The sequence below is a fragment of the Pangasianodon hypophthalmus genome, chromosome 21 (assembly GCF_027358585.1).
Source record: "Pangasianodon hypophthalmus isolate fPanHyp1 chromosome 21, fPanHyp1.pri, whole genome shotgun sequence".
Lineage (NCBI taxonomy): Eukaryota > Metazoa > Chordata > Actinopteri > Siluriformes > Pangasiidae > Pangasianodon > Pangasianodon hypophthalmus.
The window spans coordinates 5,295,266-5,310,371 of record NC_069730.1 but is presented as its reverse complement, the minus strand read 5'-3'; the positions used below and the strand labels follow the sequence as shown (position 1 = coordinate 5,310,371).

Genomic DNA, 15,106 nt, shown 5'->3' with positions numbered 1-15,106 from the left:
AAATCATGAGCATGTCTTGGTGTAGCTGTGTAGTTCAACTCTGATTAAATGTAAAGCCTGTACTGACTGACTCATTTCTGAAGACAGAAGTGCATCCACAAACACAGGTTTCTTCTTTTAGTTAAAACACAGCCTCTTCAGACTCTATCAACTGACTGTACACAGTATTTAACAGCAACATCATTATCAAGCCTTCACTATTAATGTGCATGATCAGTGTGCATCCTTCAGCTATAAGCCTTCTCGCTGGGTCGATATGTGGCACAGAATAATACAGGACCTTTCCAGAAGCTTCTAATGACATCAGTTAGATAAAGGGCATTTAAGATTTCAATTCCCTGATGAAACAATTAATAAGTGAACCATGTGTGCTGAATAGAAAAGTAGGCCATTAAACATAGTTTTTATAGTGTTGAATAAAACACTACTCCTTTGAAAGGTTATGGTGTTTATAATAAAACAGATCTCATGCGTTCATGCCTTCCACTCCAGGATCCAACTTTACACTCTAATAGTCTAACGTGAGTCTAACTCTGAGTCAGCGTGTAATTTTGGAGATATTAAATCATCCAGTCAGAGTGAGCGATCCTTAGAAACCAAGATGCTGAAGGCAATCAAAAGCCGATAACAGAGAAGTCATTAGATCATTTTGTTTCTTTTTTCCTCACTTAGTAATGATCTCTAAAATAAGCAGCTTGTTCAGAATGTGCTCAATTTAGGGATGCATCGATACCATTTTTTCCCCAACATAGTACGAGTGCATGCTTTTGTGGTACTTGTTAGCACCAATACTGGTACCCAAATGGGTGACCTACTTAGTATCGAGCAATCTGGTGCACATTTTGTGGAACATTTTATTTAGCTTTGTTTATGTTGGTTGTTGCTGTGTACTGCTAGCAATGAAGTCCTCATGCTGTTTAGCTTCAGATGTTATGAGGTTCAAACAGCATCTTTATTAGAGAGTGTGAGGAAGGATGACCTGAGTGTGTAAACCAGGATCAGTGAGCGTGGTCATTAAAATGAACGCATGATGCCATGAAATGCATCTCGACATGGATGCAAAGTGCTGGAGGGGAAAAGAAGCGTCCGTGTCTCAGTGCTCGCTGAACTGAAGTGCTCACTCGCACATGTGACAGTTTCTACGCACACTCACGTCACTGCTCCATGCTTGCAATTCACGGCACCTTGTGCTCGTTTTTAATGACCACTTTCTTACGCTCTCTATTAAAGATAACGTTTAAGTGCCGTATGTTGTTTTATCAGGTTACTTGTATTGTAGGAAGATGCTGTAGTTCCTTCTCGTGATATTTTCTCAGAGCATGGTTTGCAGTGTGCTTTGTGTTGATCGCCATCGTTCATCATGAAAATACATCTAGATCACTGTCATTTCATCGTCTGTTGCGAAAAATATTTGGAAACAGTTTTTGTCAAGAAAAATGGCATTCACACACAAAAAGGTGTCACATGACAATCACCAAGTGCCTGGAGAATAATAGATGGCCACCCTTTGCGATTAATGTAACTGTGGTAGCCATCCGTCAGGTTAAGAATAGGGATGTGCGTGCCGTCCAGCGTACCGTAAACCTGTGGCACAAGATGCACCAAGGAATTACGCTATGCGATTTCATTGGCCTCCGCTACATTCGGTAGCCTGATATAATGCCGCATTAATTTTTCTTTAATAGCTGTGCACACAGCTTATACACATCGATGGACGGTCGTTTCACTAACCCCGAAATTTCCCCCACTACTCTGTACTCGGCACAGATTTTTCCAGTTTGAAAAGACCGATGGGAATCCGTTTTCGGTTCGGAACCAGTGGTTGGTGACAACCTGCGAATGGCGTGACATCGGGACCAATTAATTGGCACAGCATCTCAAACGTGGGCCATAACATTTTAAACTGCTGCAGACAGAGACTTTCTGTGAAGTGTCTCTCCACCACTACCTCCCAGGACACCCTACTGCGTGGTCTCTCCCAGCCCTATCAGACAAGCAACTGCTCCATTCTGACGTTGTCTTCTGATATTTCATACGACTGCAATTATTGACATTAAATTGAAAATAAATTGACAGTAATCAGGCCAATTTGAATTAATTTCCTCAATACTCTCTCCGTTTTACAAAGATTTGAGGACATGTGGGATGCAAAAGGTACACAGTTTGCAATATACACAAAATTATGTATGGAAACAGCTCAAGTGCAGATTTCTTTTGCGATACACCAAAACTTATGCGACAATTAGTTTGTTTTTTTTTAAGGATGACCTCATGACGCACACCATATTACCAGTAAAAGGCCAATTGGATTAACGCATTTTCACTTTGTCGATAACAGAACAGCGCAAAAAGTGGAGGGAAACTTGGTTACTGCATCCTAACTTAAATTATACTGTATATTTGGCATTAAGACATTATTGTCTTACAGAAAATTCAGAAAAAAGAGGCGAGGTGGCTTTCTGTTTTTACCACAGGCCGTATTGAGCTACTCATCCATTTCCTTTGTAATGATATACACTGGAAGCAAACGTGCAAATATACAAACGTTGATGTACAAACTTTTTATCGCACTACTTTCACCCACAAATGCGTACTGGTATATGTTGTACATAAAGTGCACTTATTCCAATGTATAGATTGATTTCAATTACATACCCAGTTCTGATTACGTAATAATTTACAATGTCAGTAAAGGCATATGATGAAGTCCCTTCAGTACTGAAGTGCACATGACTTCATTCTAAAGTGCCCATTGGAGTACAGTAAATTAACACACTTTCCACACTGCAAATAGGAGGCCCATAGACTGTGGAGTAGCTTAATTTAACCTTGACATTCAACACTGATGTGAACGTTCTGGTTAATATGTTCTCCACTTAACAGAGCTTTTTCAGCTGACTTGTTGCAGAAGTACATCTCTCAGTTGCCTCATACACAGTTAATTCACAAAATTCATAAATAAATAGTTTAAAGTGTGAACAGAAGCAAGAATCTAAGGGGCTAATTAGGGATTTTTTTCAAGGGCAGTGCATTTAGACACACACATACAGCATTTATATTATAACATTCTAGTTTTGTTGTTCTTCACATTCTACTGTTTTAGCCAATAGCATTTTGTTTTGGTCCTGTTTCCACCTGGTCATGACATTGATTGATTACCCTAATGTTTTCACCTGTTCTGTGTCTCGACTTTATTACTTTTGTTATTTCTGCTCCTTGTTCTTGTTCCTCGTTTGTGAAGTCTTATCATGCTTCACTCTCATTTGGTCCAAGCCTTATAGTTTGCTGTGTTCCCTGTTCTTTGCTACTCATAGCGCTTCCTAGTTTGGACCTCGCCTGTTTTCGCCTGTTATCCTCCTGTTACATTATCTTCAGAGGGGAAGATTCTGTGTAGCTATAGTCTTCATTCTCTCCCAATAAGGCCTCTGTGTAGAGCAGACTGCTACTACAGAGCACAAAAAAAGTTCTGTTCCACAATTTTTTTTTTGGCAGTTGTAGTACATCATCTGGCTATTAATAGTACACTACATCTCGCAGTGTTTCCTAGTGTGAATGCAGTAAAAGTATGCAAAGTGTACTATTTAAGATGCAGCTACATTGTAACATCACAGGCAGTCCTCTGTCTCTGAGAAATCCCAACCCAAGGCTGTTAAAATAGTTAAAATAAAATCTCTGTTCATCTTCATTACCATTTTTACAGCAACGTAGCTGGTTGGTTGTTTTACCCTAATTTCATACTGTGTTGCTTGTAGTTTCCTCTTTGGGTGTGTAGAGACCAGTACTTCTGTCACATGTGAGTATGCATTATTCAGTGTTGTTTTTAGTTTTGATGAGAAACAATACAGCGTCTAAAGGCGCAATATCTGCTACTTCCTTCCAAGCTTTATTTTATTTTTATTTTCATTTCTTTGTAATCTATACAGATTTGATGAGAAGTCATATATGATGCGATATGTTTTATGTGTTCCAGGAAATGGGTATTAATTGCAGGTAGGAAATAAAGAGTGGGGAACTGTCAAACCACATGTGCCATAGGATTGGTCTGAGGAATCCTTTGAGCCAGTTGTTTGGATTTAGCGTTTTACTGCTTTACCGCGGAATTGAGAAAATCTCAGTTCAAATGTCAAATGAAATCATGGCTATATGTCATGCACCTTCAGAGAAAATCAATGGTCGCTGGTCACTTTGTTGCATATGGTAGGATTGTGTCTAATGTAGAACCAAGACAACAATGGATAGTACAAATATGCTTTAGGTTATTTCATACCTTGTTGGGCCAAAGTGGACCTCAGCATCCCACTTTTAGACCAGATCTTGATTTGGCCATCCTCACCAGCTGGAAGGAACAGAGTCAGAATTTAAACACAATTTAAACTGCACAATTCAATAATATTTCCATATCTACATTTACACCATTTGCACATAGATATGGAAACATTATTAAATTGTATAATTCAATAAGGTTTCCATATCTATGTGCAAAAGGTGTAAATGTAGAAAATCCATATTCATTTGTATATCGTTTAGCAATAATATTCTCTATACATAATGTTGTGCTCGTGCATGTCCGTTATAAATAATATACACACATGCTCTTCGGAGAAAAAAGAAAGTAAGATAAAAAGAAAAAAGGCAAACAGCAACCCTATGGCATGCTGAACACCTACAGAGTGTGTGTGGTTTTTCGTCTCTGTTTGAACACACAGCAAAGGCTGTCGAAGCGTGTTATCTCACAATCAATCATCTACTCATCAGCCCACAGTCACATTTACTCACACTTAAGGCAGAACATGTTTAGGTCATGAAGGGTGAACTAACTGAAATGTCATTCACAATAATATATATTTTATATTATATCTATATATATACACATATATATATATATATATATATATATATATATATATATATATACACACACATATATATATATATATATATATATATATATATATATATATATATATATATATATATATAGAGAGAGAGAGAGAGAGAGAGAGAGAGATAGATATATATATAAATAAATTGTGTGTATTCCACTTAGGTTTGAAAATTTCAGGATAACACAAACAAAAGTTTTATAGGGTTTGAGCACTGGAACAAAGGCTATTTATAGTTCTTTTGTTGGCTATGCACTACCACAATCCCTTGTGTGCTTTAGGGCTAATCGAGGGGGAAAAAAAATCAAAGTGAAGTAGAAAAAGGCAACAGGATTTAAAAGGTACACTCGAACTGTTCAGAATGGAGGAGCCTGAAAATATCCCGAATGGAACAGATCTGAACAGGACCAACCTGTGATGAGGGCAGTTCCATCATAGTTCCAGCGACTCGCCAGCACGGCTCCTCGATGCGCCTCCACGCTCTTTTCAACGCGGCCCGTCTTAGACAGCAAGTGGAACTTACCTAAAACAAAGAACCAACAACCTTTAATTTAATCAATCATGAAAAGACCCATTTCAAGAGTTCATACTTTTTACTAATAAATAAGTTTGTTCTTATTTCCTAAAAGCACGTGGATAGTATTTTGAGTCAATATCAGTTAGTTTATGTAAGAAATAATACTCTTGGAAGTGTTTTAGGAAAATAATCAATGATGATAACAGCACATCCTGAAGTGTTTTCTTCTTCTTCTCTCTTACACCACAGCAGGTTGCCAGTGATTATATAGTTTATTTATTATAGAACGTCGAATTGTACTTTTTATTGTTTTATAGTTACATTTAATGTTTTGGAATGTCTGTGAGACAAGTTAGTTCCTATTATCACTTATGTAATAGAAGCTATAAACAGTCATTCACTCACCTGCCTCTTTTTTTCCCTCTCTTTCCTGAAGTTAATAAGCAGCTTATCATGTTACCAAGAAAATCTATTGACTGTTACAAAGTGCTGTCACTGGAGACTTCTTTCGTAAATCTCAAATCAATGATCAGACACTTTTCTTTGTTAAATAAAAAACTCTTCAAAAGTCTGTCCACCATACATGTCCCTGTAAATTATAACAACTCTGTAACAATAAGGTAACAATAAGGTATTAGAAGAAGCGCATTAATATGAAAATTTACACAGACACTACGGTCAGATCTGCTGTTATAGAAATTTATTCAACACTAACCAATCAGATTCGAGAATTTAACAGTACTGTGGTATAAAAGACAATCAGCACTGTGTAAGCAGATTTGGTATAAAATATATGATGAAAAAAGGAAAAATGTTAAAATAAATCAATTTGTCTTGCTAATTATTCGTGAATCCAGCCACTATATCTTTTCATACTGCTGCACAAATGTTAAAAGATCAGATATATTCAGATCAAATCCTGTCTGTAACATTCCAGCACAGCACCTGCATGTGAAATAAGTACAGTAATTACAGACCTCAGCCAATAAAAGCAATATTACTATAAATATTCAGAATATTCAGAATTTAAAACCCAACAATTTCATATCATTTCTTTTACAATAGCAGATAGTGAATTTTTCTATGCAGAACAATAGTCCTTACTATTTGTTTCCATATAAAATGAAAGTCTTTACATTCTGTTTGAACAACGCAGACATTTTCCTCTAGGTAACTTTTAGCAAATGCTTAACACAAAACAGAAGAGTAAGCACAGAATGTCTGCTGCTTAGATTAGACCAGTCTCCCTTGTGTTGGAGACAGAGGGCGATCAGGCATGGAGACAGTTATCAAAGACACTAGCCAACCATATACTTTGTGGTGGTGCATATTAAAAAATTCAGAATGCTCTATGTAATTTCTGGTTGCCTAAAACTGCAAATCAGCATGCTGCTGCTCTCTCCCGATGCTATATTTGGATCTCGACAAAACAAAAGCGAACCCAGAAAAGCAGGTAGTAAGTGAACGACTATGAAACTTTCTGTTTTTAAAAAAAAAAAAAAAAAAAAAAAGTAAAAATACAAAGCATTTCAGTTTCTCCTCCAAAAGCGTCGGTTTGCTCAGTGGTAAAGCTCAGTCCGTCAGCAGTGAGCGCCATGCCCAGGTTTGATGTGTATCTACACAGCTCCAGAGGCCTACGCGGTGACTGGGGCTGGAGCCAACCGCTAAACTTACTGTATGGCTTTTTCCCCCACCCACCAAAGCTAAACATCTGAGGTTTCTTTTTATTCATTTCAGAAAGCAGAAGCTAAGAAGATGTGACATTTGAGAACTGAGGTAGGTGTGCAAGTTTCCACCGTGAGAGACGTGCGCGCTACGATAGGCGCATCAAAGAAAAGAGTGGGTCAGAATTCACAATATCACAAATCACGTGCGCTACTAGCAGTATCGAGAGACGTCTGACTTCAATATAACCCCTGAGACATGGTGGTAAATAACTAACATTCAAATCATTCATTCCTTAGGCTAACTCTGTCTCAGACAAAATGAAGATGTTCCACACGGAGGGGGGAAAACTGGAGAGTTAAAAAAAAAAAAAGAATATTGAAGTCCAGGGGTGAGAGAAAGTCCACAGATTGAACAGAATTTTCATCGCAACAGGGAGCTGCCAGACTAAATTACCGCTTCAGTTTGTGGGTGTGTTTATGCAACTCTACACTGCCATTAGTGTGGTGACCACACGTCATTTGCCACGGCCATGTGTCTCCACTCCATGTCTTCATGTGATAAGCGCATACGACGCAGAGGTCAAAAGCAGGGAAATGTGCACAGTGCAAAGCATAACCCTCAAATCATATTTGTAGCACGGTTCCAGCATTCTACAAATCCACCATAGCTAGGTAGTTCCTCTAGTTATAGCACAAGAAAAAAAAATTTAAAAAAATAAAAAGATCACAGTTAAATGTGACAGCTAATTATCAAGTTGGATTCATGTATTAAATATCAATTATTAAACTGGAATTGACGTGAGAGAACCCACTGCTTCAAATACAATTGGGGCAGTACATAACACTAAACATGGAGGCTATATTACGCAAGTCCCGCCCCTAAGTGAAAGGAGCTGATCACCTTGCTGGCAAATAGATTTGTGCAATATTAATTTTCCACTGCTCAAGATTTACCATTTTTTTAAAAATGATGATTTAATAAATGATTTATATGATGATATATGATTTAATCATCCAAAACAGCTAGCCTAAAAAAAGATAATAAGCATTTTCACCTTTTCAGGTTTAAGGCTGGTTTATATTTGACCCATCACCTGCACGCAGAAGCACGGGCAACTTGAGCACCACTGCTCGCATATTCACCTACATAGTTTATATACATCTGGAGGATTAAAAGTGGCCACCACTAGATTACGTGTCGAAGTCAGAAAATCTTTATTCGTCTGGTTTCCTAGTGAAACTGTAAATGTTTAGCAATTTCATGCACAGCGACGAGCTCTGTTTCTCTGTTTCACTTTCCGCCATCATCGTGATTGCTGTCATGAGCTGCATTCAAATTGAAAACTCTGCCATTTAAAAATATTTACTAATCTAGAAAATCTAGAAGACTGGTACGCAAAACAGACCTTTCAGTGGGTTTGAAGGTTACAGAAGAAGTATTTAAATATTCAAATACTAATCGTAGTAGGAAAACCAGTTAGTGTTAGTATGCAAATCTAGAATAATAAATACCAAAGTATGTGATTTGAAACACAACGCTAGTTTGTTTAGTCAGTTGCAGACAGTGTCACATACAGCCCCAATAGTTATGTTGGTAGTGCACCACTTAATTAATTTCTGAGGACGTGCACATGCAATGCTACAAATGACCGTAGGAGGCAAACAGCAGCCATCTTGCGTATGCACAGTTGAAAGCATATATACACTGCTCAAAAAAATTAAAGGAACCCTTTTTAATCAGAGTATAGCATCAAGTCAGTTAAAGTCCTGGGATATCGATCTGGTCAGTTAAGTAGCAGAGGGGGGTGTTACTTAGTTTCAGATGCTTTGGTGTTAATGAAATTAACAACAGGTGCACTAGATGGGCAACAATGAGACGACCCCCAAAACAGGAACGGTTTTACAGGTGGAGGCCACTGACATTTTTTTTCCCTACTCATCTTTTCTGACTGTTTTTCACTAGTTTTGCATTTGGCTAGGGTCAGTGTCACTACTGGTAGCATGAGGCGATACCTGGACCCTACAGAGGTTGCACAGGCAGTCCAACTCCTCCAGGATGGCACATCATTACGTGCCATTGCCAGAAGGTTTGCTGTGTCTCCCAGCACAGTCTCAAGAGCATGGAGGAGATTCCAGGAGACAGGCAGTTACTCTAGGAGAGCTGGACAGGGCCGTAGAAGGTCCTTAACCCATCAGCAGGACGGATATCTGCTCCTTTGTGCAAGGAGGAAAAGGATGAGCACTGCCATAGCCCTACAAAATGACCTCCAGCAGGCCACTGGTGTGGTGTGAATGTCTCTGACCAAACAATCAGAAACAGACTTCGTGAGGGTGGCCTGAGGGCCCGACGTCCTCTAGTGGGCCCTGTGCTCACTGCCCGGCACCGTGGAGCTCGATTGGCATTTGCCATTGAACACCAGAATTGGCAGGTCCGCCACTGGTGCGCTGTGCTTTTCACAGATGAGAGCAGGTTCACCCTGAGCACATGTGACAGACGTGAAAGGGTCTGGAGAAGCCGTGGAGAACGTTATGCTGCGTGTAACATCGTTCAGCATGACCGGTTTGGTGGTGGGTCAGTGATGGTCTGGAGAGGCATATCCATGGAGGGCACTCTGACTGCCATTAGGTATCGGGATGAAATCAGACCCTACGCTGGTGCAGTGGGTTCTGGGTCCCTCCTGGTGCACGACAATGTCTGGCCTCATGTGCAAGAGTATGCAGTATTGAATGGCCCCCACGCTCGCCTGACCTAAATCCAATAGAACACCTCTGGGACATTATGTTTCGGTCCATCCGACGCCGCCAGGTTGCACCTCAGACTGTCCAGGAGCTCAGTGATGCCCTGGTCCAGATCTGGGAGGAAATACCCCAGGACACCATCCGTCGTCTCATTAGGAGCATACCCCGACGTTGTCAGGCATGCGTACAAGCACGTGGGGTGTTAACATGTAAAGTGTTAGATTTGACACTTCAGTGTAGGCCGATTTCATCTTTCTAGACCAAAAACTTTATCATTTTTTTCTCTTTATCATTTTTCAGTTTTCTTGGCTGAAAACTGAAAGTGCCTTTTCGACCAAAATTTCTTGGTAGCATTCCTAATAAATATAATTAATTGATGTTAACTATATACTTGTCTAACGTTAGCTAAATCAAATTAATTTTTAGGTCAAAGCCAGATTTTACTTCATACTGATGAGTATGTGAGATGGGGGAAGGGGTGGGGCTTCCTGGCACTGTCAGTTAATATTGGAGAGATCAAAAGACCAGCGCAAAATTATTCCAGATTCATATATTTGAGTGACAACTCGTACTAGTGTACTCCAAAGTGAAACTGTGGTGCAGGTCTGGCAATATGTTATTCATTAAATGCTAAACATCAAGTAAACGTCACTGGATATCACTGAATATCATGGCAGTGTTATATCATGTAGAGACGATTAAATTGTTATATTGCACGAGTCTATTGGGAAAGACATTCTGCCCTATCAGATTCTTATATTGTGTGTTTTTCTCTGCTTCTAATGAAGACACGTGCATGAACAGTAAACGAAATCAACCTGAAAGTATACAGTGAACATAAAACGTGAAAGTGAAAAACAAACAGAAACTTTTTGGGGGAAAAACAACAAAAAGAAAAAACTTCTAATAACCTGGTTGCATAAGTGTGCACACACCTTAACTAACACTTTGAGAAAGCATCTTTTGTTTGTAATACAGAATTCAGTCTTTTTGAGTAAGAGTATATCAGACTAGCACATCTCGATTTCACAATTTTATTTCACTCTTCCTTGCAAAAACACTCCAGATCTATTAAATTCTGTGCACAGCCCTCTTCAAGTCACTCCACAGGTTTCAACAGGATTTAGAAGACTATAAGAGTTTGTTGTCACATGCAGGGAGTGAGCAGTACTTGCCAGATATTCCTGCAGCTCTCTTAATGATGCTGTAGGTCTCTTGGCAACCTGCCTGATAAGGTTTCTTCTTGTTTTTTTTGTCTCTTTTGGAGGGACGTCCTGTTCTTGGTGATGTCACTGCGGAGCCCCATTTACGCGACTTGTTGATGATGGCCTTAATGGTGTTCAATGGTACATCTAATGCTTTGGAACTTCGTTTTTGCCCCTCTCCTGATCGATACCTTTCAACAATGAGATCTCGTACATGCTTTGTAAACTCTTTGCAGACCATGACTTCAGCAGTCAGATGAAACCAAGAAGATCTCTAGAAAATCCCACAGAAACAGCTGATCTTTATTTGGAGTTAATCAGAATCACTTCATTGATGACAGGTATATGATAAATACTTTTGAACATGATTGGTTCATTCTGAGAACAGTCACATGACCCATTGTAAAAGAGTGTGCACACTTGTGCCACAAGGTTATTGTAAGTTTTTTTTCTTTTGCCCAAAACATTTCTATTTGTTTTTCACTTGAATTTTGTTGGTTGCTTTATCAAAATTCATTTTTCCATCACAAAAACCTGCAATCTTAACAGGGGTGTGTACAATTGTTTTTTATATCCATTGTACACTTCATGTTATTGCAGCCAAAGGCCACACATTATTTTGGCCATTTTTGTCTAATTTTAACGTCCATTCCAAATGCTTGTTTGAAATGCCATCTTATCAGTTATATTTCTGATACATATGTAGGTCTTTCCTCATTCAAGTCAAGCCTGTTGTAGTGCGACTGAAAATAACTGCCTAGGATTGTTGCCAATATGGCCACCAAAGGGATGGACTTTATTAAAAGGACTCTGACAACAGGACACTGTAATCAGATGTGGGCGTAATTGTCTCTAATCAATAACTTATGAAAAATTGGTAATTTTAAATAGTTTGTGAAACCCAAATATTAACCAAAATAATATTAACATTTTATTTACATTTAGTTATCTTATTTTTTTTATCTTTCATATAAGAAAGCTAAACAGCAGAAAAATACTCCAAATTATTATTATCTAGTGATTGGTGTAGGCTTCAAATAACTTAGCAAAGGCGGCAAAAAGTAGAGCTAAATCATTCTAAAGTTGAACTTTTAATTTCAACTTAGTGATGACAAAACTACAACAAAACATTTTTTTCTTGCTTGCCTCTGAACTTGCAACCTATTCTGCTTGTCTTGTGGTCACTTCCCAAATGATTACAAAATGAAAAAGAAAAAGAAAAAAAAACAAGTGTGAAAGCAGTCTGACATCATCATGAAGTCCTGCCATGAAGAAATAGGAGCAAGATAGTATTGCTTATATTGTAAGATATTATTATTATATTACTGATATTACCATCGGTACTGGTGAGAGCGAAGATCTCTGCCAAAGCTTGCTTCTTCCCAGCTACAGTCTTGGGAAACCAATGGAGGTCGATGGGGTAGATGTCCTCCTGGAGCTTCACCACCACACTGGTCTCGTTCGTGAGCAGGTTCCATTTTAAAATCTGATGGTCTTCACTACAGGAGTACACTTCATCAGCTGTGATCCAGCCCACACAACTGACCAGTTCTTTATGTGTACAGCAGTTAAGGCAAACATCTAAAGTGTTTTACATTTACCTTAGGGACATTTTAATGTAAATATCAACCTTACCATGAAAAGACTAAGAGCTATCACATGTCCTTGCTAGCTCCTACCTTGTAGCTACCATTTTATCTTCCACATGTGAAATGATTTGTAGGAATCAGTGGCAAATTGCAGTGGAATAAGAGGAGTAAAACACTTCAGGAAGTGCTGTTATAGAAAAATAATCAAAATCGGGATGGTAATACCAATACCACTTCATGTCAGGCTGCATTACACAACATCATTGTTGATTATTTTATTATAACAGCATGTCCTAAGTGTTTTATTCTATGTCTAATAAAGCAGCCAGTAAGAATACAACACTTTCTAACACACTCATACCAGCACCACACACACTACAATGCTGCTTCAATGTCATTCCACCCATCTGGATAATATCTGGTCAGTAGTTCTTTGTAAGTGGCGCTGACAAATTGTGTGTAGTGACAAATAGGCTACAGGCCAGTATACCTAGAAAATAGGTTTACCTGATAAAATGACTGCCAATGATTGTAGCTACAAAGTACATAGACCCAATGTGTCCACTGAGTGTGTTGTAGTCCTTGTGAGTCTCCAAAGGTCTTTAAAATTCACACTTTTTTGTGAATGTGTAGCTCTCAAAACTCTCTCCATGTGAAGGGACATCCATAATGCTCATAAACTAGATACAGTAAAATGTTACTGACACCAGTGGCACAGCGGGTCGCATTGCCGCCTCACAGATCAAGCGTTCCTGTTTCAATCCTGAGCTTGGGTTCCTGTCTGTGTGAAGTTCACATGCTCTCTCTGTGTCTGTGTGGGTTTCCTCCGGTTTCCTCCAACATCCCAAAACCATGCATGTAGGTGGACTGGCTACGCTATATTGTCCCCAGGTGTCAATGAGTGTCAGACTGTGTATTTTTCAGTTTTGGTTTGCATTCCCTTCTCAATAGTTACACAAACAAGATGCATCAGTGCACACTGCCTCACGTAAATCAATCTGACCTCAGTGTCACGTGCATACTGCTGGAATTCAACCGTATTGAAAGATAACACAGAGGATAAACTTATTCGGCTTGATTCAGGTATATAATTTATTATTTACACTTGTACATGGCATTGCAATGACCCTATAGTAGATAGTAGATAATAAAGGCAATGCTGGCTGGGTTTAGGTATACCGCTAATTAAATAATGAAAGGATATGCTTTGGCTCCTTCAGCAGAGATGTTTTGAATCTCATTCTGTACTTTGCTGTCGAGACAAATCCAGCTCCTGTGGACAGACATGCAGGCAGATGAACTAACAACACAACTTTCTACAAAGTGAAATACTACACAAATTATACACAGCTCCCTTTTGCCTTGTTTGCACTTAATTACATAATATTTGGTGTCTTGCAATCTTACTGCATTTGTTTTTATTCTGTTTTTGTGTGGTGTTCCTGCATGAGTGTGTCTTGTATATTCCATGCCTTGTTAGCAATTTATTTGATCTTGATCTTGAAATAATGAAAAATAAAATGATAAATAAGCCTTGACTTGATCTGACTCATGTCTGTGAATGACTAGCCAAGGGAAGAGATGGTAACTGATTTACAGCATGTATAGCCACAGCTGACACGAATAAACCTTACTTGTTAGTCTTATCGTGTATTATCGTGACATTTATATCTGCAAATCTGAAAAAAAATTAATTAAAAAAGAGAAAGAAAGAAAAAAGGCGGTTAGCGTGATTTCTTTTTCCTACTGTAGCTTGCCAGATCCCGTTGCTACGGTAACGCGTTGGCTAGACCTCTCCTTAGGTGTTACCCATCCTCCTAGCAAACCAGCTAAATGTTAGAAAAACTAAGAACTTCCCCCATACATAAATGTGCAGAAATAGAAAACAGACAGTAAAGAGGTCTACATGCGCTAAGCTCAAACCTAAAGCACAGAGTCAAGTGACGAAGTGTAAACACTTACTTGTGTTTTCTCACCGCTAAGCTATCAAGCTCCACACGGCCCTTCACTTCGCCATAGTTTGTCTCGCGAGATCAGGCAGTCCACTTACAGGTTTGGCGTTTGTCTCGCGAGATTTAACATTCCACTCCGCCGGTTGGACGTTTGTCTCGCGAGATTTCAAAAGCCACTCACGAGTTGATGTTTTTCTCGCGATAACACTGTAAACTGCCCTGGCAACAAATACGCGCATTGTTTTTAAAATAAGCAGAAGAAGAAGGTATTTATAGTGTTATTTTATTATTTATTATTTATACACATACTGTCTAATAGAATGTGATACACGACATTCTACTTAATCTGCATCAGAACAAGCAACCGTTTCTACACGTCAGTTTGTTTAAATCTATTCAAATCACCCAATAATTATTTTATCATGTTGAAAAAAAAAATCAACAACAAACACCCCAAAGTTAGGCATGCTCACTGAACCAAGTGTAACTTGGCGCACGCGCACACATGCAGTCTCCCTTTTTTGAATTTGTGCTCTCGGGACAGTCCGAGGTTC

General features: G+C 38.8%; 1 protein-coding gene across 3 annotated transcripts in view; it reads right to left on the bottom strand.

Moving 5' to 3' along the window:
- Positions 1-15,041, bottom strand: part of ift80 (intraflagellar transport 80 homolog (Chlamydomonas)) — a 72,999-nt gene extending 57,958 nt beyond the window's left edge. Inside the window, exons 1-5 of one of the 3 annotated variants that reach the window (XM_053227420.1) lie at positions 14,563-15,041; positions 13,806-13,873; positions 12,347-12,569; positions 5,296-5,406; positions 4,268-4,336 (exon numbers count right to left, since the gene is read on the bottom strand). In XM_053227420.1, the coding sequence (XP_053083395.1) occupies positions 4,268-4,336; positions 5,296-5,406; positions 12,347-12,569; positions 13,806-13,841 (439 nt within the window). In that variant the 5' untranslated portion in view covers positions 13,842-13,873; positions 14,563-15,041. Of the gene's footprint in view, positions 1-4,267; positions 4,337-5,295; positions 5,407-12,346; positions 12,570-13,805; positions 13,874-14,234; positions 14,257-14,347; positions 14,540-14,562 lie in introns of those variants that run through there. The other 2 variants (XM_053227421.1, XM_053227422.1) reach the window with 2 other exon arrangements.
- Positions 15,042-15,106: the final 65 nt, after the last annotated feature.